General features: G+C 48.3%; 9 protein-coding genes across 9 annotated transcripts; 7 read left to right on the top strand and 2 right to left on the bottom strand.

Annotated features, from left to right (window-relative positions):
* Positions 1-110: 110 nt before the first annotated feature.
* SLD5 (GINS complex subunit) lies at positions 111-1,511 on the bottom strand. Its single transcript, XM_018275903.2, has 3 exons — positions 1,243-1,511; positions 995-1,175; positions 111-944 (listed from the first exon to the last, which is right to left on the bottom strand). Exons 1-3 carry the CDS (start codon positions 1,365-1,367, stop codon positions 585-587), a joined length of 666 nt encoding a protein of 221 aa, XP_018129462.1. The 5' UTR covers positions 1,368-1,511; the 3' UTR covers positions 111-584.
* A 15-nt stretch (positions 1,512-1,526) lies between these two features.
* On the top strand, positions 1,527-3,202 carry SWD3 (WD domain protein). The gene has a single exon (XM_018275902.2). It carries the CDS (start codon positions 1,542-1,544, stop codon positions 3,120-3,122), a length of 1,581 nt encoding a protein of 526 aa, XP_018129461.1. The 5' UTR covers positions 1,527-1,541; the 3' UTR covers positions 3,123-3,202.
* VE01_06455 (uncharacterized protein) lies at positions 3,001-4,000 on the bottom strand. The gene has a single exon (XM_018275901.2). It carries the CDS (start codon positions 3,903-3,905, stop codon positions 3,291-3,293), a length of 615 nt encoding a protein of 204 aa, XP_018129460.1. The 5' UTR covers positions 3,906-4,000; the 3' UTR covers positions 3,001-3,290.
* A 33-nt stretch (positions 4,001-4,033) lies between these two features.
* VE01_06454 (uncharacterized protein) lies at positions 4,034-4,630 on the top strand. The gene is made up of 5 exons (XM_059463801.1): positions 4,034-4,197; positions 4,258-4,277; positions 4,348-4,413; positions 4,471-4,519; positions 4,576-4,630. The coding sequence occupies exons 1-5, from the start codon at positions 4,189-4,191 to the stop codon at positions 4,627-4,629; spliced, it is 198 nt and encodes a 65-aa protein (XP_059319623.1). The 5' UTR covers positions 4,034-4,188; the 3' UTR covers position 4,630.
* Positions 4,631-4,945: 315 nt separating this feature from the next.
* Positions 4,946-12,034, top strand: VE01_06453 (uncharacterized protein). Its single transcript, XM_059463800.1, has 3 exons — positions 4,946-5,037; positions 5,104-11,525; positions 11,576-12,034. Exons 2-3 carry the CDS (start codon positions 5,104-5,106, stop codon positions 11,841-11,843), a joined length of 6,690 nt encoding a protein of 2,229 aa, XP_059319625.1. The 5' UTR covers positions 4,946-5,037; the 3' UTR covers positions 11,844-12,034.
* A 346-nt stretch (positions 12,035-12,380) lies between these two features.
* ISC1 (phospholipase C type enzyme) lies at positions 12,381-14,150 on the top strand. The gene is made up of 2 exons (XM_059464244.1): positions 12,381-12,981; positions 13,031-14,150. Exons 1-2 carry the CDS (start codon positions 12,508-12,510, stop codon positions 14,054-14,056), a joined length of 1,500 nt encoding a protein of 499 aa, XP_059320227.1. The 5' UTR covers positions 12,381-12,507; the 3' UTR covers positions 14,057-14,150.
* Positions 14,151-14,495: 345 nt separating this feature from the next.
* Positions 14,496-16,162, top strand: URH1 (Uridine nucleosidase 1). The gene is made up of 5 exons (XM_059463799.1): positions 14,496-14,613; positions 14,662-14,669; positions 14,840-15,044; positions 15,112-15,411; positions 15,456-16,162. The coding sequence occupies exons 1-5, from the start codon at positions 14,568-14,570 to the stop codon at positions 16,013-16,015; spliced, it is 1,119 nt and encodes a 372-aa protein (XP_059319624.1). The 5' UTR covers positions 14,496-14,567; the 3' UTR covers positions 16,016-16,162.
* A 110-nt stretch (positions 16,163-16,272) lies between these two features.
* On the top strand, positions 16,273-18,280 carry VE01_06451 (uncharacterized protein). The gene is made up of 2 exons (XM_018275897.2): positions 16,273-16,494; positions 16,550-18,280. The coding sequence occupies exons 1-2, from the start codon at positions 16,340-16,342 to the stop codon at positions 18,012-18,014; spliced, it is 1,620 nt and encodes a 539-aa protein (XP_018129464.1). The 5' UTR covers positions 16,273-16,339; the 3' UTR covers positions 18,015-18,280.
* Positions 18,281-18,438: 158 nt separating this feature from the next.
* Positions 18,439-19,455, top strand: VE01_06450 (uncharacterized protein; the record flags this gene model as incomplete). The annotated part of the gene is made up of 1 exon (XM_018275896.1): positions 18,439-19,455. One exon carries the CDS (start codon positions 18,439-18,441, stop codon positions 19,453-19,455), a length of 1,017 nt encoding a protein of 338 aa, XP_018129463.1.
* Between the last annotated feature and the right edge of the window lie 27 nt (positions 19,456-19,482).

Raw genomic sequence — 19,482 nt, 5'->3', positions numbered from 1 at the left:
TAGAAACCCACAGATGACTGAATATCAACCATGGGACTCTTGGAGATTGCGACTGGCATGTTGAACAAGAGAGTCTAACAATACTCAGTTAAAACTGCTACGTTTTCACTCTGTAGTTTTCCAATATACTTTTATTCATTCTATAGTCTTTCCATATACTGCCAGCTCATAACGCAAGTAGGTCTCTTTACAAGCTGGCTACATTGACAAACAATAACAGCCGTATATCTTGATCTCGTTAACTGGTCATCCCCCATAACTCTCTCAACGCCTTAAACTCAAAACTCGTGATCTGGCTCACATTGCCCGCCGGCATTCCAACCTTTGACGTGTTCCGTAACAGTGCCAGTTTATTCTGTCCGATTAAGGCCAGGGCTCCAAATCCTTTGATATATTTAGCCCATCTCAAACTACAACGTGGAGACCAGAGTCTAATCTCCTTGGCCCGCCGCATTGAATAGTACCTTCCTGCTCAAAACGTGATCAAACAACCCGCTTATAGGCAGCATCTGAGAACAATATATCATAACCACTGCAGGAATCGCATGCTGCTCCTTTCTTGGAGGCATCGAAATTCATTTGGGTCAAACAAGTTCCGCATCCCCGCTCAGCACCAAAGGTTTCACATCCGCCCACCTGGCAATCAGCACTTCTCCAGCTAAAGCATCCACCATATCTTCTGCATTTCCCCCTTGGGTTCCAACAAGACAGTCCTTCAGGGCCCTGATAAAGACTGCTGTGTCAAGTTCAGGAGCGTCGACCATACTGATTCCACCCGCAGTATCATCTAGATTCCTCAATTGGGGAGGAAATGACTGCAAGAAAGACGAAAGATAATGCTCGTGGAGAAGAGCTTGATGGCGTGTCGCAAATGAGATCTCCGACGGCGAGAGCCGTGATCTAAGAGAGGGCGAAGATAGATAGTGAAGTGTGTGCTTGTCAATCTGCAAAGAGGTTTAGTATCAAAAGTTAATAAAGACACAACAAAATATACCTTGGCAAGCCTTGCTCTCAAAAATCCCCGCACCAAGTACTTCCACCTCTCCAGTTCTGTTTGGATGATAATGAGACCAAAATTTGTCTTGGGGTCCATATCGCCGGTCATGACTTCGACCTTCTCGATTTGCCTTTGAATCTTCTCATTGGCTCTCTCGATCAGGCCGTTAGATGGCCAACTATTAATCATTCATTAGAATCCAGTTTTGGTATTTCTTGGGCGCAGTCACGATGTATGGTACATACTCCAACAACTCGGGAGCTGAGCGTTCAGCTACCCATGCCCTGGTCAATGCCTCCAAATCCCCATCATCGCCAGGCGTAGAGTAATACTCGGGGTCCGCCTCTCTCAGAATATCATCAATATCCATTGCCGATGCTTTTTAATTATGCATCACGTTTATTGTTGCTGTTTTCGCTGAGTGGTGCACCTGCATATCCGTAAACGCGCTTAGTCGCGCCATAGACGCGGTACCGTTCGCTTGAAGCGCGCCGCACGCATCAGGCTGAGCCTCTTCTCGACATTTACAAATGCAACGCCCACAATGTCCGATGACGACTCATACGCCACCACGCCTATGGATACGGACCGGTCTGTGAAGAGGCGACGGCTTTCCAACGATGGTACTGCTACGCCGAGATACAGCTCCCCAGATGAGCTTGCCGCAAATGTCGACGAACATCACCAAGCCGCAAGGAGGGACTCGCGGTTGAACACCAATAAAGGCAATACAAGCCGGCGCAAAGCCGCCGCAGAATCCAGTCATGATAGGAGTCCAAGCCATGATGAGTTAGCTCATACTTTCTACGCCGACGAAGAGGATATTGAGAGCAATCATGACCACCAAAGCCAGTCCGAATCTGTATCGCCTTCTCAAACACCAAGTTCGACAGAGATCCACGACAACAATGAAGAAGCAGATCTAAAAAATCGAGAGGAGCGATTACCACAAGTTCGATACAGGCTTAAATACGAATTGGATGGCCATGAGAGAGGCATCTCGCAGGTGGCGTTCTCACCAGACGGACAGTGGATCGCAAGTGCCTCTGCCGATGCAACTATAAAGATATGGGAAGCATCAACAGGCAATCTTGTCCATGAATTGATAGGACACCTTGCCGGAATATCAACGGTTTCATGGAGCCCTGATTCACAGACTATTGCATCTGGTTCTGACGATAAGACGATACGGCTGTGGGACGTGACCACCGGGAAACCACATCCAAAACCTTGGAAAGGCCACCACAATTACGTTTATTCGATAGCATTTTCTCCCAAGGGGAATGTGCTTGTCAGTGGGTCATTCGACGAAGCGGTCTTTCTGTGGGATGTCCGCGCAGGGCGCCAAATGCGAAGCTTGCCAGCACACTCCGACCCTGTCGCTGGAGTCGATTGCATTCGAGATGGGACGTTGGTTGTTTCTTGCGCTGGCGATGGACTTATTCGGATATGGGATACCGCATCTGGCCAATGTCTAAGAACAATAGTGCACGAAGACAATGCTGGTGTTGTGAGCGTGAAGTTCTCACCAAATGGAAAACATGTTCTTGCGTGGACACTCGATGGGTGCATACGGCTTTGGGACTACGTGACGGGCCTTTGCAAGAAGACTTATCAGGGGCACGTGAACAAAAGATACAGTATCTCCGGGGCATTCGGTGTTTACGGCTCGGAGGCTTTTATTGTGTCTGGAAGCGAAGATGGAAAGATAGTCTTTTGGGACGCAAAGAGTAAAGAGATTCTTCAGAAACTTGATGCGCACGACGGAGTTGTGCTGAGCGTCGACACGCACCCAGCAAGTGGCAGGATTGTCAGCTGTGGGCTAGACAGGAAGATCAAAGTATGGATCAATGAAGACGATGAGGAAACGTCCAATTCCTTGTTGAATGGATTGGACAAGCAACATGGCTCAAGGTCGGAAGATTCACCCACGGGAAGGGGAGGTTTCCAAGATGAAGGTGCTGCCAGAGGTGGAAGCAAAGAAGGTGGAGGAGGTACAAACGGGCTTGTCGACGTGGATGCAGGGGAGCGGATCACGGCTGGAGAATCGATGGATGTTGAAGTTAATATGGAAGATGATACCCTGCAAGAACTTCCTTCTAGGCCGAAGGATGAGTTGCTTTAGCGATTGAAATATTAGCTACATCTAGGCCAGACTGACACCCACGTGTGGTTGCATGCTCATCGTGGTCTATAACATTTGACGCCAACCCAGTTTATAACACCGAAACCCAGCCAAAACATGTCCAACGCCCTCATGAATGTAACATCCGTAATTTAAAACTCAGAGTAATCATTTTTCCGCCTTCGCCTCGACTTCCTTGGGTTCTCCTTCTGGACCGAAACCAAGGGCATCCAGCTCTCGGATAAGCTCGTTGATCTTTATCACCTTCGCAAATTGCTCCGGAAGCAAGGCCGCGCCACCTTCCTTCTTTTCCTTCAGATCTTTTGCCTGCTTGAGCTTCTTCTTCAGGTTCCGTGCCTTCTTTTCTCGCTCAGCTTCTGGGTCAACTGTCTCTTCCGCTGCGGCCTCAGGTTGGTTGGTTGCGGGTTGTCTCCAGTTTGTTTCCGTGCGGGCTTCCGTCTCAGGATTGGTTGAAGACGTCGCAGTGGCAGCAGCCTTCCTTCTTGCCTCTCGTCGTTTCGAATTCTTATTGCTCGCAGCTGCGGACTCCGGTTCCTCCTTCTTCAATGCAGCTGCGCCGGGTACTCCACCCTGTCCCCTGGCCCGAAAGCCCGCAGCCGTCTGGTTCTTGTAAACTTCAACATCCTCCGGAGGCTTATAACCGGGCCTAATCTTGATTTCTTTGCGCTTGGAACCGTCGGCTCGTGTTGACGAGGGAATGTGGCGGTCTCCAGATGCGTCCTCGATAATCCCAGCTTTGGAGGGAGTCGGAACAGACGGCATGGTATCTTATACCATGCGCGAACGCATACAATGGAAATTTGTATTTAATTCTTTGTTGTGCTGCGATATTTACTGGTCCGGAATAGTTGTGCCTGATCTTCAAACTAAAGTTTTAGACCATGAGGCTGCGCTGTTCGATCGTGGTGGTGTTAATCAGCAGCCAATCACAAGCCCGGTAATACCCGGAAGCAAAGAAGTCAATGGCCGAACATCTTCACGACAACAGCTTCTACAGCCTCTCTTGTCCACATAACCAATTGAACGCAACGCTTCAAACGTCACAATGTCGGCTGTGAGTATTAATCCGCGCGCAGATTTATAACTGAGCAATAGCTAATGACTCTGTCCACAGATCGGAAAGAACTTCTACAAGCAAGTCCCCCTCTCGCGATGCCCTCGAACCGGCAATTGAATCGAACCGCCTCTTCTAACACACGTCTAGCCTCTTCGTCCGCAGGAATTATGTCTTCCTCGGAACGGTCTTCGCTGGCGCTTTCGCTTTCGAGATGTGAGCACTCCGTGGAACGTGGACGGGGAATTACAACAGCTGCTAATGGATGGACAGGACCTTCGACTCCGTTACCGACTCGCTCTGGGATAAGATCAACAAGGGCGTATGTTACCACACCGCTCGGGGCATTCTACGGCAGTAACTAATGAACATTTACAGAGACAATGGAAGGACATCCGCGCAAAGTATGTCGAGGCTGGCGACGAGGAGTAAAGTCGAGCCAATGGGGACAAGCAAGGAAGGAATCGATAATAGCGAACAATAGACTGTGAAGCGAGTAGACCTGGGGATCGAATGTACAAATATTGCATTGCGCTATTGGCAAACTTTCTCAAAATCTGCGTCTCCCATGGGATCCGAATGGTGATACTGACTTTGGACTTATGCGGCCACTCAGAGGCTCAAATGGCAGGCGGGCCAATTCAATGACAGCTTACCTAATATTTGGACTGAAACATTACAAAACGCCATAGTTTCGCCTCTTACTATTGTGACCTGGGGAAAAGTGACTATATAGTGAGAATATTATATACACGACAGGCCTGATCTGAATTTATTTTCTGACACCGTACTTGCCATTCTGTTCCTGCAATATACCGTGATTTAAAGCCAAGGAGTGTCGTAGGTCGTGACGCACACAACAGCTTGAGCCCAACACCCACTAACCCTTCCTTATCGTTATCGTAGATGTTGGTGGCAACCACGAGGAAACAAAACATCACCACACCACAAAGAAATGAAGCTGCAGCTGCCCATAAAGCACATGGGATAGCATCGATGGCAGCGATTGGAATGTCGACACAGGAGCGACAGCTCTGCGAGTTTTTTAGAGACTTGCCGCGGGTGAAGAAGAACCGCTATGACGAATCCGCAAGCAACGACCTTCTTTATAACCTCTTCTGGTCTTTAGCAGGCGGCCAGGACAAGTATATGCGACTCTTCTTTCCTGAGGGACGTCAACCTGCACCAAACGAGAAATGGGAGCTTCGGGGAGCTCAAGGCGCCGTGGATGGAGCAGAATATACAGAGGCGGCGAGGGGCAAGGCTTGCGGTCATATCTTCAAGAGTGGCGAGGCAACATACAGATGCAAGACGTGCAGCGCAGATGATACCTGCGTTCTTTGCAGTAGATGCTACGATTCTTCTGATCATACGGGCCACATGGTGTATATTAGCATATCCCCTGGAAACAGCGGCTGCTGCGATTGTGGCGACCCTGAGGCATGGAAACGCAATGTTCACTGCACGATACATAGCGAGAGCGAGCATGAAGCAAAAAGGTCTGGGAAATCAAAAGAGGCGTCTGGACTGCCTGATGAACTTATTGAAAGCATACGGATGACCATTGGCCGAGCTTTCGACTACGTATGCGATGTTATATCCTGTTCGCCAGAACACCTACGACTCCCTAAAACGGTTGATAGCATCAAACTCGATGAGCGAATGTCCCGCCTCACATCCCCTTACTACCGGGGGGATATAGTCGAAGAGCCTATTGAGTACGCCCTGATATTGTGGAATGACGAAAAGCATACGGTGGAGGAGGTTAGCCTGCAAGTCTCTCGGGCCTGCAAAGTCAGGGTAGCGGAAGGGTTGCAACGAGCCTACGAAACTGACGACATGGGACGGGCTATTGTGAAGTACAGTTTCGATATCAACGAATTACTTGCCGTCGCGGAGGTCATCGAGCACATCAAAGTTACGGTTAGCATCCGCTCTGCTCGGGATACATTCCGGGAACAGATGTGCGGGACAATTATACAGTGGCTTGGAGATATATCGGGCTGCAGCGTCGGTGGAGACCACAATATCCTACGACACGTTGTATGCGAGGAAATGCTCAAATCTTGGCGAACGGGAAGTGAGGCTGTCAACGCAGAAATCGGCAAGAGCGGTATTGACGACCTAGAAATTGAAGACCAAGCAAAAGAAAAAGAAACTAGAATGATGCTATTAGGGCCGCGGAATATACAGATCATACGTCTGGAGGCCGCTATGGCGGAAGCTGAACGAGCAGGAGTAGAAAGTTCGGAGGACGAAGACGAAGACGGAGATGGAGGTGAATTGAGTGAGGGTGAAGATGTGGACGAAGAAGAACTTCAAACAATTATGGACGTCATGCTAGTTGAGGCACAGGCGGGTGGCGATCAAGATGGAGATGTCGAGATGACAGATGATGCATCAGCGCAAGAGGCAGATGAAGCCACTATGGCTGGATACCCGCCGCCGCCTCCTCCTCCACCACCGCCACCTCCAGGTTTAGACACCCAGAGAGTTCTAATGGATCGTGAAACCACTCCGTCGGATTCGGATATGGCAGAGCCGTTAATAACATCTTCGATCTATGCCAAAGCCAATATGGATATCCCCAAAACCCCAGGTACGAAGCATGCTAGACCTGAGAAGGTTGGAAGGCCACCGAGATACTGGCTTGAGACACCAGAAGCGTTCAATGATAGGGAGTCTATACCGCTACATGAAGATCTTTGGCAGCGTGTAAGACTTGACTGGATGATCCTCTTCGACTTACGGATGTGGAAAAAGGTTCGGGTCGATCTCCGTGACCTTTACATTTCTACCGTCGTCACAATCCCTGAGTTTAAACGTGTACTGGGACTTCGCTTTGCTGGGTTATATACTCTCTTGGCGCAGCTGTATCTAATTGCTGATCGCGAGCCTGATTACTCGATAATCAATATCTCGTTGCAGATGCTCACGACGCCATCCATCACGTCAGAAATTGTCGAGAGAGGGAACTTCTTGACACATCTGATGTCTATATTATTTACGTTCCTAACCGCTAGGCAAGTTGCGCCGCCAATTGAGATTAATCCGAATGCCGTTCTCAAGTTTGAGACTGGTTCTGTGACCAACCGCCGGATGTATCACTTTTTCATGGATCTTCGCTATCTTTTCAATGCGCCACATGTTCATGAAAGGCTCCGAACAGATGAGAGATACATGATGCAATTCCTCGACCTCGTCAAGCTTCATCAAGGAATATGTCCCAATGTCAGAGCCGTAGGCGACCATCTCGAGTACGAGACTGATGCTTGGATAAGCGCCTCTCTAGTGACTAGAGAGATCAACCGCCTATGCCGTCAGTTCTCGGAGTCTTTCAAGTGGAAGCTGGGCGAAGATATGTCTGCTATTTCTAGGGCCATTCGTTTCTCAGCGAATACAGTCATCATAAACTCGCTGGGCTTAGAGCGTAGACGGTTTGAAGGCTCTGAGATTAAAGAAGAAGTGAAGTTCAAAACAGTTGCAGATTATGAGTTTGATACCTCGGAGACTGGCGAACACAGTGTTATCAAGTTCGTCGTCGAAGATCAGCCAATCAGTTTCCATCATGCGCTGCATTACACGCTATCATGGCTCATTGAGTGCGGCAAGAGCATGTCTCGCGATGAGCTTTCAAACCTACTTACTTTTACTCAAGATGGCTTAATGCAAAAGCCAAAGCTTATGGGCCAGCGACTTATGCCATCCAACGAGTATAACTCGGAAGATTTACTCATGGCAGCATTCGACTATCCACTTCGAGTTTGCGCATGGTTGGCGCAGATGAAGGCTAGTATGTGGGTTCGCAATGGTATGAGCCTTCGCCATCAGGCTGGCACATACCGAGGGGTTACCCAACGAGACGTAACTCACCATCGAGACTTATTCCTACTACAAACCGCCATGGTCATTTGCTCGCCGAGTCGTGTATTGGCATCAATGATTGATAGATACGGGTTGGAAATGTGGATGAAGGGTATCTATGAACAGAACTCCGATGTCCTAGACCATCAACAGCAACTCGATGTTGCAGAAGATATGATACACCTTCTCATTGTATTGCTCTGCGATAGGACGTCGTTGGTTCCTATCGAGACCGAGCCCAACCCACATACGGTTGCCCTGAGACGCGATATTGTGCATGTCCTTTGCTTCAAACCATTGTCGTTCTCAGAGATCTGTAGCAAATTGCCGGATAAGTTCCAAGAACAAGAAGAATGCCAGGATCTCTTGGACGAAATGACGATATTCAAAGCGCCCGAGGGACTCTCTGATGTTGGAACGTTTGAACTACAAGAACAATTTCTGAAAGAAATTGACCCTTACATTGCGCACTATAACAAAAACCAAAGAGAAGAGTCGGAAACTGCGTATCGCAACTGGGTATCCAAGAAAACCGGACGACCAGCGGCCGACGTCGTGTTTGAATCGAAGCTTCGCCCTATCGAGTCGGGTATCTTCACGGATTTGGCTGCTTTCACGAAGACTGGAATATTTGCTCAGATCATTTATTACTCGTTGTTATATCCCTTGAAATCACAGGAACTCACTCCAACTGTACCTGCCACAAGGGTAGAGGCTTTCCTCCATGTGGTTTTGCACTTGGTCCTTGTTTCAATTGCAGAAGATAACACTGAAGAAGACGACATGTCGGAAGAGGCTCTCCAATCCTTCGTTTACATTGCGTTGACAAGGAATGCGAGGAGCAATTTCATGAATGATGCACCTCATGCGAAGACTATAGTTTCCATCTTGGAAATTATGTCAACCAGAGAGGCATTTAAATCCTGCCATCCTAAAATTAGCCTGGTTTTGAAGAGAATGAGGCAAAAGAGGCCTCGGGGCTTTGAGAGTGCCTTTGCAAAACTTGGAGCTTCTGTTGACAGAGTATCCACAGCATCTCCAGCCATCGCGAATCCAGATGAGGAGCGGGATAAGAAGAAGAAAGCAGCACTTGAGAGGCAAGCAAAGGTCATGGCTCAGTTCCAGCAACAACAAAAGAACTTCCTCAGCAATCAAGGTGACGCCGACTGGGCCCAAGAAGATTTAAGCGACGAGGATATGGACGTGCAAGCTGAAGAGCGTAAGAACAACTGGCAATATCCGTCTGGCAACTGCATTCTTTGCCAAGAAGATACGAATGACAATAAGCCATATGGTACTTTCGCTATGATGGAAGAGAGTGGTATTCTGCGTCAAACAGACTTCTCGGATCAAGATTTTGTCAAAGAAGTTGCGAGCGTGCCTGCTAACCTTGACCGTTCTGCTGAGGCAATCAGGCCATTTGGCGTTTCCGGTCAGAACAGGCATGTTGTGCACAAAATTGCTACCAATGGTCAGGAGGTTCTTAGTGAGAGACAGACGATAGGCAAGGGCTTCCCCTCGAAATCTATGAAGCTTGGCCCAGTGTCCGTTGGCTGCGGACACATTATGCATTACAAGTGCTTCGAGTTATATTACGAGGCTTCGTCCCGACGACAGAGTCATCAGATCGCTAGACACCATCCCGAGAGGCTTGACCTCAACGAGTTTGTCTGCCCACTATGCAAAGCCCAAGGCAATGCGTTCCTTCCAATCATTTGGCGTGGGAAAGAGGAGTCGTATCCGGGACTTGTAAATACTTCTGCGCCATATGACGAGTGGCTTGATTCCCTTCTGCCCTCTGCCGTTAAAAGGCAGGAAAAGAGCGCTGCACCACTTGGTGACGGAGAGTTTCCTGGGTCTCGTTACCGAGACATGTTTCTTAACTACATCCAAGAAAATGTAGTCCAGTCGTTGTCAAGCAAAATGCCTAATCTAGACGAAGCGTGGGAGGCTGTACCTTCGTCTCCAATATCTCTACCAGATAACGCCCTTAACATACTGCAGGCAAACAGAGCGCCAATGCGAAGACTGCCGGGCGCATTCCCTCCTGATGCCGCTCTTGAGCTACCAAACGTTACCCCGCCACAAACCAGCACTGCCGATCATGGGTTGATAGAACTCGTCAGCATATTCCGTCGCCTGTCCGACACCATAGTGAGAAACAAGTTGATTAGTCGGGAGATTCCAGAGCCGCGTCCAGAAGGCGCAGACGCCTTTTACGCAGGGGACACTGTGGCCCAGGCTCTTGGGTTCTCGATTTCCGCCGTAGAAATCCTGCAGCGCGGCGTTGATTCAGAGAGCGGTTCAACTTTCATAGAGAAGGTTCCACAACAGAGCCTGACTCATTTACGAATTCTTTCAGAGACGGCGGCTTCTTACGTAGCCATTGGAGGGTTGAAGAACGACGGCAACAACCCGACAGCAGCTGCATTCACGAATGCCTATGATCGCCAACTTGAACAGCTTTTCTGCGGATACCCTCAAGCATTGAGGTCGCATTCTGAGGAGAGAGACCACTATCCGTTGTTCAACTGTGACATTTTCAACTTCCTCACGGAAACATCGCTCTGCTTGGCTCCGGTTCTCGACCTTGATATTATGCATATTTTACGTCTTTGCTACGTTGCGGAGATTGTCAAGGTGGTTTTGGCCATGGCACGCAACACACCCGCCGCGAAGTGGCTGTCTTGGGCTGGCCTTCTCAATGACCAGGAAGCTCAAGAGGATAACTCGTTCCAACGTGCTTGCTCATATATCACAAAGCTAGATATGAGGCACAGGGTTATGCTAGGCTTGGGCAATGCGCAGCCCTTCGAAGAGTCCGATGATAAGTTGGAAGGATTTGATCAAGAGTGCTTCAGCGGCATTGATGACTGCAAGGAATTCGTGAAGAAGTACGCTCTTGTGTTCCTCCGCAAAGCATCTCTGTTACTGTATATTCGATATGGGACGGATTTCAACAGCTTCTTCCCCCATAATTCTGATGATGAGTTGGGACGTCTTTCTGAGGCCCTACGACTGCCTTCGTTTGACGAGATATGTGACCTTATTGGCCAAAAGAGCACAGCCAAGATAGACGATATCATTGACAATGACGATAACTTGTCATACGATGATATCTCCACCACGCAACACATTATTTGGGGGTGGATTCATGCCCACTTCGCTTGGCAAACAAAGAATACTCCCGAAGAGGGAAAATCCGACCAAAAGGCCAAAGACATCTCTGTTTCTCATCCTACCATTTTCGAGCTTATCGGATTGCCCAAGAACTACGATACGCTGATGGAGGAGACAATGAAAGGACGCTGCCCGACCACCGGCAAAGATCTTACAGACCCCATGCTTTGTTTATTCTGCGGTACAATCTTTTGCGGTCAAGCAATGTGCTGCCTGAAAGAAGAACCCAAGACGAGAGGCAAACCTTCTGCCAAGATTGGTGGTGCACAACAGCACATGAGGAAGTAAGTAGTGTCCGCATACATTTTTGTGAAACATTAGTAACGTGCTTTAGGTGCCAAATTCACATTGGCCTCTTCATTAATATTCGGAAGTGCACAGTCTTTTACCTACATCATAACTCTGGCAGCTGGATGGTGGCACCGTACATTGACAAATTCGGCGAGGTTGATCCAGGTCTCCGCCATGGACGACAGCTTCACCTCCATCAGAAGCGTTATGATGCATTATTGAGGAACACGTGGCTTCAGCACGGAATTCCCAGTGTAATTAGCCGGAAGCTGGAACAGGATATCAACAATGGAGGATGGGAAACTATATAGTTAGTTTGTGGGTTGGAACGGGGTGTATCGGAGTGCAGTTTATATAATTATATAAATATGAGAGATGAGAGACTAAATGGACAGCTTTCATGCGGCAACGAGTGAAGGCTGGGCTGGGAGTTGGGTTAGATAGATGAACCTGCTTCAATGATTATTATTAGCTAAAAGTAAAATTTAAAAAAATGTCTCATATAAAGCCTATTGGACGAGGAATCTTTGAGAAAGCCAATGATTGTGATTATCATACAAATTAACTTCATTGGAGCGTAATACACGAAAAAGTAAATAGGAGAGAGAGATCCCAAGATATAATTATCAGTATCTACATTCAATCCGATGTGTCTCCTATACATATTCTCAAAAAATATAAGGATAATAGATAAAAGCGTGTTGGTGACTTCCTTCATAGCCAGCAACTTGGATGACGTTCGAAAGTTTGTTGAAGGTGGGTGGCGTTGGCGGGGCGGAGCTATGACCTTCTTGGCGCGTCGAGGCCATGTTCTCGCAACGTACTCCAGACTCCAAATCCCGTGCCATATCTTCGCAAGTTTGTATTCCAGAGCCCCGTTACTTTCTTCAGTTATTTTGTTTATCTAAACTATTGCCAGCAATAAGCCTTTCTACTGATTTGAAGAAGAAACAGCAATTGCTCTTGAAAGGTCTTATGCCACCATATATCCCATATCAGCCAACGCCACTTCCAAGCATAGCTGTCGAAATGGCTTCCACGCCTGAGGAGCTTCACATATTAACCCTCAACTGCTGGGGGCTCAAGTATATCTCGACGCTTCAACATGAGCGGCTTTTGGAAATTGGGAAGCGTATTGTCACCGCCGAGCCTACACCTCAAATCGTTGGGCTCCAAGAACTCTGGACCCACGAGGACTATGTAGCGATCCGAAAGGAAACTCGCCATATATTGCCATATGGTAAATTGTACTACGGTGGAATCTTTGGAGCAGGTCTTGCCATATTGTCAAAATGGCCCATAGAGGAGAGTTCCATGGTGCCATATCGACTTAATGGGCGGCCAACTGCATTTTTCAGGGGAGATTGGTACGTCGGAAAGGGTGTTGCCTGCGCAAGAATTCGCATAGGTTCAGGTCCTAAGGATATTGTCGAAGTGTTTACAACTCATGTACAGTCTATCCCCTTCCTTGTTTATCAACCTACTAACACGGTCCCAGCTCCATGCTCCTTACGAAGTCGAGCCACATGACTCCTATATTTGCCACAGGACCGCTCAGGCATGGGAAATTGCAAAACTCATCCGAGGGGCAGCAGACCGCGGTCACCTTGCCATAGCTCTGGGAGACTTTAATATGATTCCACTCTCATTAGCCCATCGCCTAGTCACGTCACATGCACCTGTCCAAGACGTATGGCGGGCACTGCACCCAGATTCTAGTCTAGGAGCAGCGATCGACAAGAGTGAGAAAGCCAGGATGCGAGGCGTCCCAACTGCTGCGATGAACCTGAGCGAAAACGGTATTACCTGTGACAGTGTGCTGAATACGTGGAGATGGAGCAAGGAAAAGCAGCAAAAGTTGGGCCCGGGGAAACCTGCCATTACCATACCGCTCAGTACTAGCGATCCAAAGGCCAAGCGACTTGATTACATCTTTGCAGGTGATGGGAAGAGGCACGGAGAGGCTGGGGCGTGGGTAGTGGAGTCTGCTTATGTTGGCATGACGGAGCCGCATCCTACATTTCAATGCTCTCTCAGTGATCATTTTTCGGTCGGAGCTACACTCCGATGGAGTGGTATTGCAGGTCAGGAGAGTAATGTGGCGCTTTCCAGCCCACCGGTCACACATGGCCATACAGAAAGTGGATCCGAGAAGTATAGGTCTTTGAGTGTTTCGTATCTCCCGCCCTCGACATATGATGAGATATTGGAAATGATCTATTCCTACACGCTCCGAGAAGGGAAGCAGCGGCGATGGAGATTGTACCACTTTATTGGGTCTCTTGTCATCTCCATCGGCTGTCTTATTGCCATATGGTGGTCTCCGAGGAACTTTGTGTCCTTCTTGCTCATGCTGCTATCCACATTGGGTTTGAGCGCTGGGGTAATTGATGGTTTGATCGGAGGACTATTTGTTGGGAGCGAGCTCAGGGCGTTAAAGGAGTTTGAGTGGGAGATTAAAAATGCTAGGGGGGCTGCTGGAGGTGTTGAACATGATGACAGACATGAAGTGAAGGATTGGTAGGTGGGGATCAGTCGGTATTGATACTCGACGTGTATTTGTGTTTGTATTTTATTTTTCTTAATTTGAAGCGGCTACATGAACTCTGGTACTGGACAGTAAATAAAATTTGTGTATTAATATTGATACATATAATTGTTTTGTTTATTTATATCAACTGCTAAAATAGTTTCTTGTATTTATTTCCATATATTATTTTATCTCTCAAGAATTTACGCTTTGATCACAACTTCCATTTTGCATTACAACACAATCAAATAAATCATCTTCAACTCCCTAAAATTTCGCATTCGCATGCAATTGGCAGTACAATAATCATGAAATGTCAATCTATAAATTAAAATAGCCAAAAAGTGAATATAAGCCCAAAAAAGTGGAACCGCTATTTGGCCTACGTAAACAGATCGCGGGGTTGGCCCATTTGTACCCCACGCTCTGGAGTCCGGATATCAGGGATTCAATATCGTCCAAAGCAACAGCCCGGCGGCTCCTTTTTTGAATATTCGCTGTTCAGATGACGTTAACCAATAAAATACCTGTATGGCTAGACTGCGATCCTGGTAAAGTTTTTTCTATCAAGTTACGGATGCTGTGGCTAATATTGTAAGGTCATGATGTTTGTCCCCCTTATTGCTTGACAACACCTGTCTATTAGACGGTGGCGCGTCTTCGTGCCAAATTCTGTGCATGATAGACCAATCTTTGCCGCCCTCGAGTGCTGGAAACCTTGACTCTAGGACATATGGACATCTCAACCCGCGACTAATTGCTAACCACCATTTATAGGATGCCTTCGCTATTTTACTAGCAGCTCATCATCCAGCCGCAGATCTTTTGGGCATAAGTACCGTTCATGGAAATGCAGCCTTAGTCAACACGACGGCAAACGCAGGGAGTGTTTTGACGGCTATTGGGAAACCAGATATCCCGGTTTACAGAGGGGCAAGCAAGCCGCTGGTTCGGCCTGCCGTCCATGCTGATGCTATTCATGGTATGTAATATTCGGCATAGAAACGCTTCGCTGGATCTCAAGGTATAGCTGCTAACAAATTTCCCAGGTGAATCCGGGCTAGCTGGAACTGACCTGCTTCCAACGCCAGCTCGACCAGCGGATTTGTCGATTGAAGCAGTTGATGCCATGGCCAAAGCCATACTTGCAACACCCCCAAACACCTGCTGGCTCGTGGCAACGGGCACATTAACAAATGTTGCCAGGCTGGTTATGAAGTACCCAGCTGTAGTTGGGCATCTTAAAGGCCTTTCTATCATGGGAGGCGCTATTGGTGGTGGGTTTACTGCTGCACCGATGGGCAAGGTGGGTAGCACTGAACGATACGGGAATTGGACTCCTTATGCAGGTGAGTTACTTGAACGTTGATTTTTATTTACTGACACCGGGTAGAATTCAATATAGTTGTAGACCCCGAGGCAGCAGCAACTATATTCGACCTCCCTGAGTTGGCAGCTAAGACCACTCTTATCCCTCTAGATGTCTCTCACCAGGTCCTCGCCAATAAAGACGTTATCAAACTATTGCATTATGGAAAGAAAGGCCCTTCTGATTCAACCCCATCAGTTCTCCGAACTATGCTGGTTGAATTACTATGCTTCTTCGCCGAAACATACGACAAAGTTTTCGGATTGTCAGAAGGGCCACCCCTCCATGATCCAATTGCAGTAGCAGCAATGTTTGAAGGCACTGAATACGCCATAGCGTTATACGACTATGAGGAGGGACAACAGGGTAGACGTGAGAGGTTTAACGTGAAGGTTATCACGGAGGGTACTCACGCTGAAGCTCTGGAGGGGAAGACGGAAACGGGGAGGACGATCGCCACGCTTTTGCCGCCGGGGCAAGAGGGAGTGAAGATTCCGAGAAGTCTCGATGTGCAGAACTTTTGGAGAGTTATTGAGGATTGTTTGGAGAAGGCAGATGCGATAAATGCTGTGGGCAAGAATTGATGTGGGAATTGTTCATAAAACTCATTGTTGTATTGAGTATTTTTCAGAACTATAGATCAATAGAAACTCACGATCAGAGCTATAATTTATTATATTGCAGTTCAACTTTTCAATAGGCCAGTTACCCAGAATCAAAATAAGAGGGAGGAATTCTACCATTAGATTTTCGATAGATAGGGATGAGCTGATAAGTGGTGAGCACCAAAATTTAAGTCGACAGCCTCGCCATCAAAGCGCAGCCTCGCATCGCCGCTGATGTGAACTGGTGCTGCACTCCATTGCCACAACCCAAACCCTCTACACTCTCTTGCAACAACCGTCACCATGAACAATCAGCAGTTTCGGAAGCTGGTACTTGATACTCCTGCGCGGCAGAGTCTTAATGGCGATAATAAGGCGACACTCGGCGCCACCCCACGCCGCGATGGTGGCGCGACAGCCCTTGGTTCACGGATGCGTTCAAGCATACCTATGACACCGTATGTCCCCCCCTCTTACCTATATACCAGAATGAGAACTAACAGTCCCTTTTAGCCGATCTGTGGCCACCTCCGGAGGCAACGATTTCGCGCGACAACTTGCAGAGCGCCAGCGAGAAGCCTCTGGGCAGCAGCCTACGAAGAAATTCCGATCGGTTGCCGCACCGAAAGGCGCAAAACTCGCAAGTGGATATGTTGATCGAACACAAATGCGAGAGTCTGAGGTGGAGGATGAGAAGGCGGAAAGAGTCAAGGCACTGGAGGAGATGATGAAGTTACAACAAATCGACCAAGCGACCTTTGAGAAGCTGCGAGATGAGATTATTGGTGGGGATGTGAACAGTGTGCATTTGATGAAGGGGCTCGACTACAAGTTATTGGAGAGGGTTAGAAGGGGTGAAGATGTGCTGCAAGGGAAATCGAATGAAAGTGCGGAAACGGAAGAAGATGAGGTTGACGTCGACGACGAGTTTGAAAAGCTGGAAGAGAAAGAGATTGTCCCTGTGGCCCGGGAGAAGGTGGCTAAGCACGGAGAGATGGCAAGGGCATCTTTAGTTCCTGGAAAGAAGAGGAATAGAGATCAGATATTGGCTGAACTGAAGGCCGCAAGGGCAGAGGCGAAAGCGAAGGCTGGACCTTCACTCGGTACGAAGTTTAAGAAGGTGGGCGCTTCAAGGGCCGAGCCAAGGATCGAAAGGGATGAAAGAGGGAGAGAAGTGCTTATAACTGTGGATGAGCATGGGAATGAGAAGCGAAAGGTTAGACGGGTGCAGGTGGAACAACCAAAAGAAGAGAAGCATGCCTTGTTAATGCCGGATAAAGATGCAGCACCGCTCGGAATGGAGGTTCCTGATATACCGACCCCAACGATTGAAGAAGATGAGGACTTTGACATTTTCGATGATGCTGGAGACGACTATGATCCTCTCGCTGGCTTAGAGGATGATGTGGATTCCGAGGTCGAGGCCGAAGATGGCGAAATTGCGAAGGCACCGAGCAAGGATGTCCCGAGTCCGAGTCAAACCCCTGAAGAGGAGAAGGCTTCACTTGATAAGCTGTCTATGCCACCGCCTCCACGACCCAAAGCTGTTGTCAAAGCAAGGAATTATTTCGGCGAGACGGCAACGACATCCAAAACCTCCGCCAAGCCCGCTCTTGGAGATGCTACGATTCTGGCTGCATTGAAAAAGGCGTCGCAAATCGGGGGTCAAGTCAAGGAAGCCAAGTCAGAAGAAGACGCGGCGCGCGAGACAAAGCTTCAGAAGATGCTTCAATCGCAGGATCGCGATGCTGATGATATTGACATGGGATTTGGCAGCAGCAGGTTTGCTGATGAGGAGGACTTTGGCGATGAGAAGATCAAGCTTTCTAATTGGGGCGGTGACGATGATGGGGATGAAGGTGGACGCGATGGGAAGGCTAAGAGGAAGCGTGGGCCGAAGAAGAGGAAGGGTGATGCTAATAGCGCGGCGGATGTGCTGAAAGTAATGGAAAGGAGGAAGATGGAAGACAAGTCTTGAGATGGGGACAAACTGTGGAACGTTCCAGGTTGACAACTATTAGATTTTACAAGTCCCAAGGCTCTAACACAAGCCTTGGGGTTTAAATTCTGGGCGGATTAGGCCGGCAGAAGGTAATATTAAATACAACTGAGTTATCAAAATAGCTCTCATGATTATATATATCATCATGGACTTGAAACCCTCTATTACTCTTAGTGCTCCAACCATTCCAGGCGGTCATTTGTTGGCCGTTTTCATTTCATATACTTCATATTATATCACTTACACTAAGTCTTCGACTCAACATCGCTCCTTCCCTCTATAGATTTATTTTCAGGACATCAAACTAAGACAGCAGTTCGTTTTACCTCTTTTGGTTCAAACAATCCAACATAAATACACAAGAATTTATATGAGTTACATTAATATTCTACTAATCACAATGGAAGCCCAGCAGGGGCAAGCCCGAGTAGAGCAAGCCCGGCTAGAGCCCGCCTGGTGGGAGCCCGTCCGGCAGGAGCTCGTCCGACGAGAGCTGGACCGGCTGGAACAGGCCTGTCAGGAGGAGCGTTTAATCATGCTACCTACGCTTCCAAATAACGAACCCGATAGCCATAGAACGCTCCACCACTACCACCACGCGCCCAGCAAGTATATTCATGGCAGCCCACACCCTCTTTATCCCGAAGGGCAATATCAAAATCCGAGGTACAGCATCCCAGACACAGATAGCCCCTGGACAGGCGCGGAAGACAGTCTTCTCCTCGAGCAAATCCCATATGCCACGCCTCCTGGAATAAGAGCCCGCTACGGCTTCGAGATACTGGCCTTCTGGCCCCGAATTTCACGCCAGATGACAAAGGAATCGCGTGCAAAGAACATTAGCAACCGAGAATATACGCCGGATAGCTGTGAAGCCCGATACTGCGTTATCCTCAGCCAAATCGAAAACCCACGCATAGGAAACAGGGCGCCTGATGGTGATGGAGGTGTCAGCCAAATTGGAAAATCGGACAGTGGAAACGGGGGGCCAGTTAATGATGAAGCTGTCAGTCAAACTGAAAAACCAGACAATGGAGACGAGGGGACAGTTGGTAATGAAGCCGTCAGCAAAATCGAAAATCCAGACAACGGAAACAGCAGGCCTGACGGTGATGGAGGTGTCAGCCAAATCGAAAAACCAGAGCACAGAAACAGGGGCCCTGATAGTCATAGAGGAGTCAACCCGTATGGGTATTTGATCCCAGCTGCATATCAACTTGACATGCCGCCATATATTGGCTTAGACAGTCAGTTGACTCCTACCGACTACCACAGCGAGCGGAAAGAAGCGAATCTCCTCGGAAAGCTAGTCAACGTGCAGAGAATTAGGACGGCTATAGGAGTAGGACAATTGCTTAACCCAGAACAGGGAATCGGTCCCCCAGTCCCTCCTTTGATAGCCCATGACGAACCATGAATCCGGTTTTGACAGGAGAATCATGTT

The sequence above is a fragment of the Pseudogymnoascus verrucosus genome, assembly GCF_001662655.1.
Source record: "Pseudogymnoascus verrucosus strain UAMH 10579 unplaced genomic scaffold scaffold_28, whole genome shotgun sequence".
NCBI lineage: Eukaryota > Fungi > Ascomycota > Leotiomycetes > Thelebolales > Thelebolaceae > Pseudogymnoascus > Pseudogymnoascus verrucosus.
Note: the sequence above shows the minus strand (reverse complement) of the source record. Positions and strands in the feature narration are given on the sequence as shown.

Bases quoted from the DNA above. Each gene is read 5' to 3' on its own strand.
- ISC1 (XM_059464244.1), top strand. From the start codon at position 12,508: ATGCCACCATATATCCCATATCAGCCAACGCCACTTCCAAGCATAGCT. The intron at 12,982-13,030 runs GTACAGTCTATC...ACACGGTCCCAG, and splicing joins TCGAAGTGTTTACAACTCAT to CTCCATGCTCCTTACGAAGT.
- SWD3 (XM_018275902.2), top strand. From the start codon at position 1,542: ATGTCCGATGACGACTCATACGCCACCACGCCTATGGATACGGACCGG.
- VE01_06451 (XM_018275897.2), top strand. From the start codon at position 16,340: ATGAACAATCAGCAGTTTCGGAAGCTGGTACTTGATACTCCTGCGCGG. The intron at 16,495-16,549 runs GTATGTCCCCCC...AGTCCCTTTTAG, and splicing joins TCAAGCATACCTATGACACC to CCGATCTGTGGCCACCTCCG.
- VE01_06455 (XM_018275901.2), bottom strand. From the start codon at position 3,905: ATGCCGTCTGTTCCGACTCCCTCCAAAGCTGGGATTATCGAGGACGCA.
- VE01_06453 (XM_059463800.1), top strand. From the start codon at position 5,104: ATGTTGGTGGCAACCACGAGGAAACAAAACATCACCACACCACAAAGA. The intron at 11,526-11,575 runs GTAAGTAGTGTC...AACGTGCTTTAG, and splicing joins GCACAACAGCACATGAGGAA to GTGCCAAATTCACATTGGCC.
- VE01_06454 (XM_059463801.1), top strand. The intron at 4,414-4,470 runs GTGAGCACTCCG...ATGGATGGACAG, and splicing joins GGCGCTTTCGCTTTCGAGAT to GACCTTCGACTCCGTTACCG. The intron at 4,520-4,575 runs GTATGTTACCAC...GAACATTTACAG, and splicing joins GGGATAAGATCAACAAGGGC to AGACAATGGAAGGACATCCG.
- SLD5 (XM_018275903.2), bottom strand. From the start codon at position 1,367: ATGGATATTGATGATATTCTGAGAGAGGCGGACCCCGAGTATTACTCT. The intron at 1,176-1,242 runs GTATGTACCATA...AATGATTAATAG, and splicing joins TCAGCTCCCGAGTTGTTGGA to TTGGCCATCTAACGGCCTGA. The intron at 945-994 runs GTATATTTTGTT...ACCTCTTTGCAG, and splicing joins TGAGAGCAAGGCTTGCCAAG to ATTGACAAGCACACACTTCA.
- URH1 (XM_059463799.1), top strand. From the start codon at position 14,568: ATGACGTTAACCAATAAAATACCTGTATGGCTAGACTGCGATCCTG. The intron at 15,045-15,111 runs GTATGTAATATT...CAAATTTCCCAG, and splicing joins CCATGCTGATGCTATTCATG to GTGAATCCGGGCTAGCTGGA. The intron at 15,412-15,455 runs GTGAGTTACTTG...GACACCGGGTAG, and splicing joins GAATTGGACTCCTTATGCAG to AATTCAATATAGTTGTAGAC.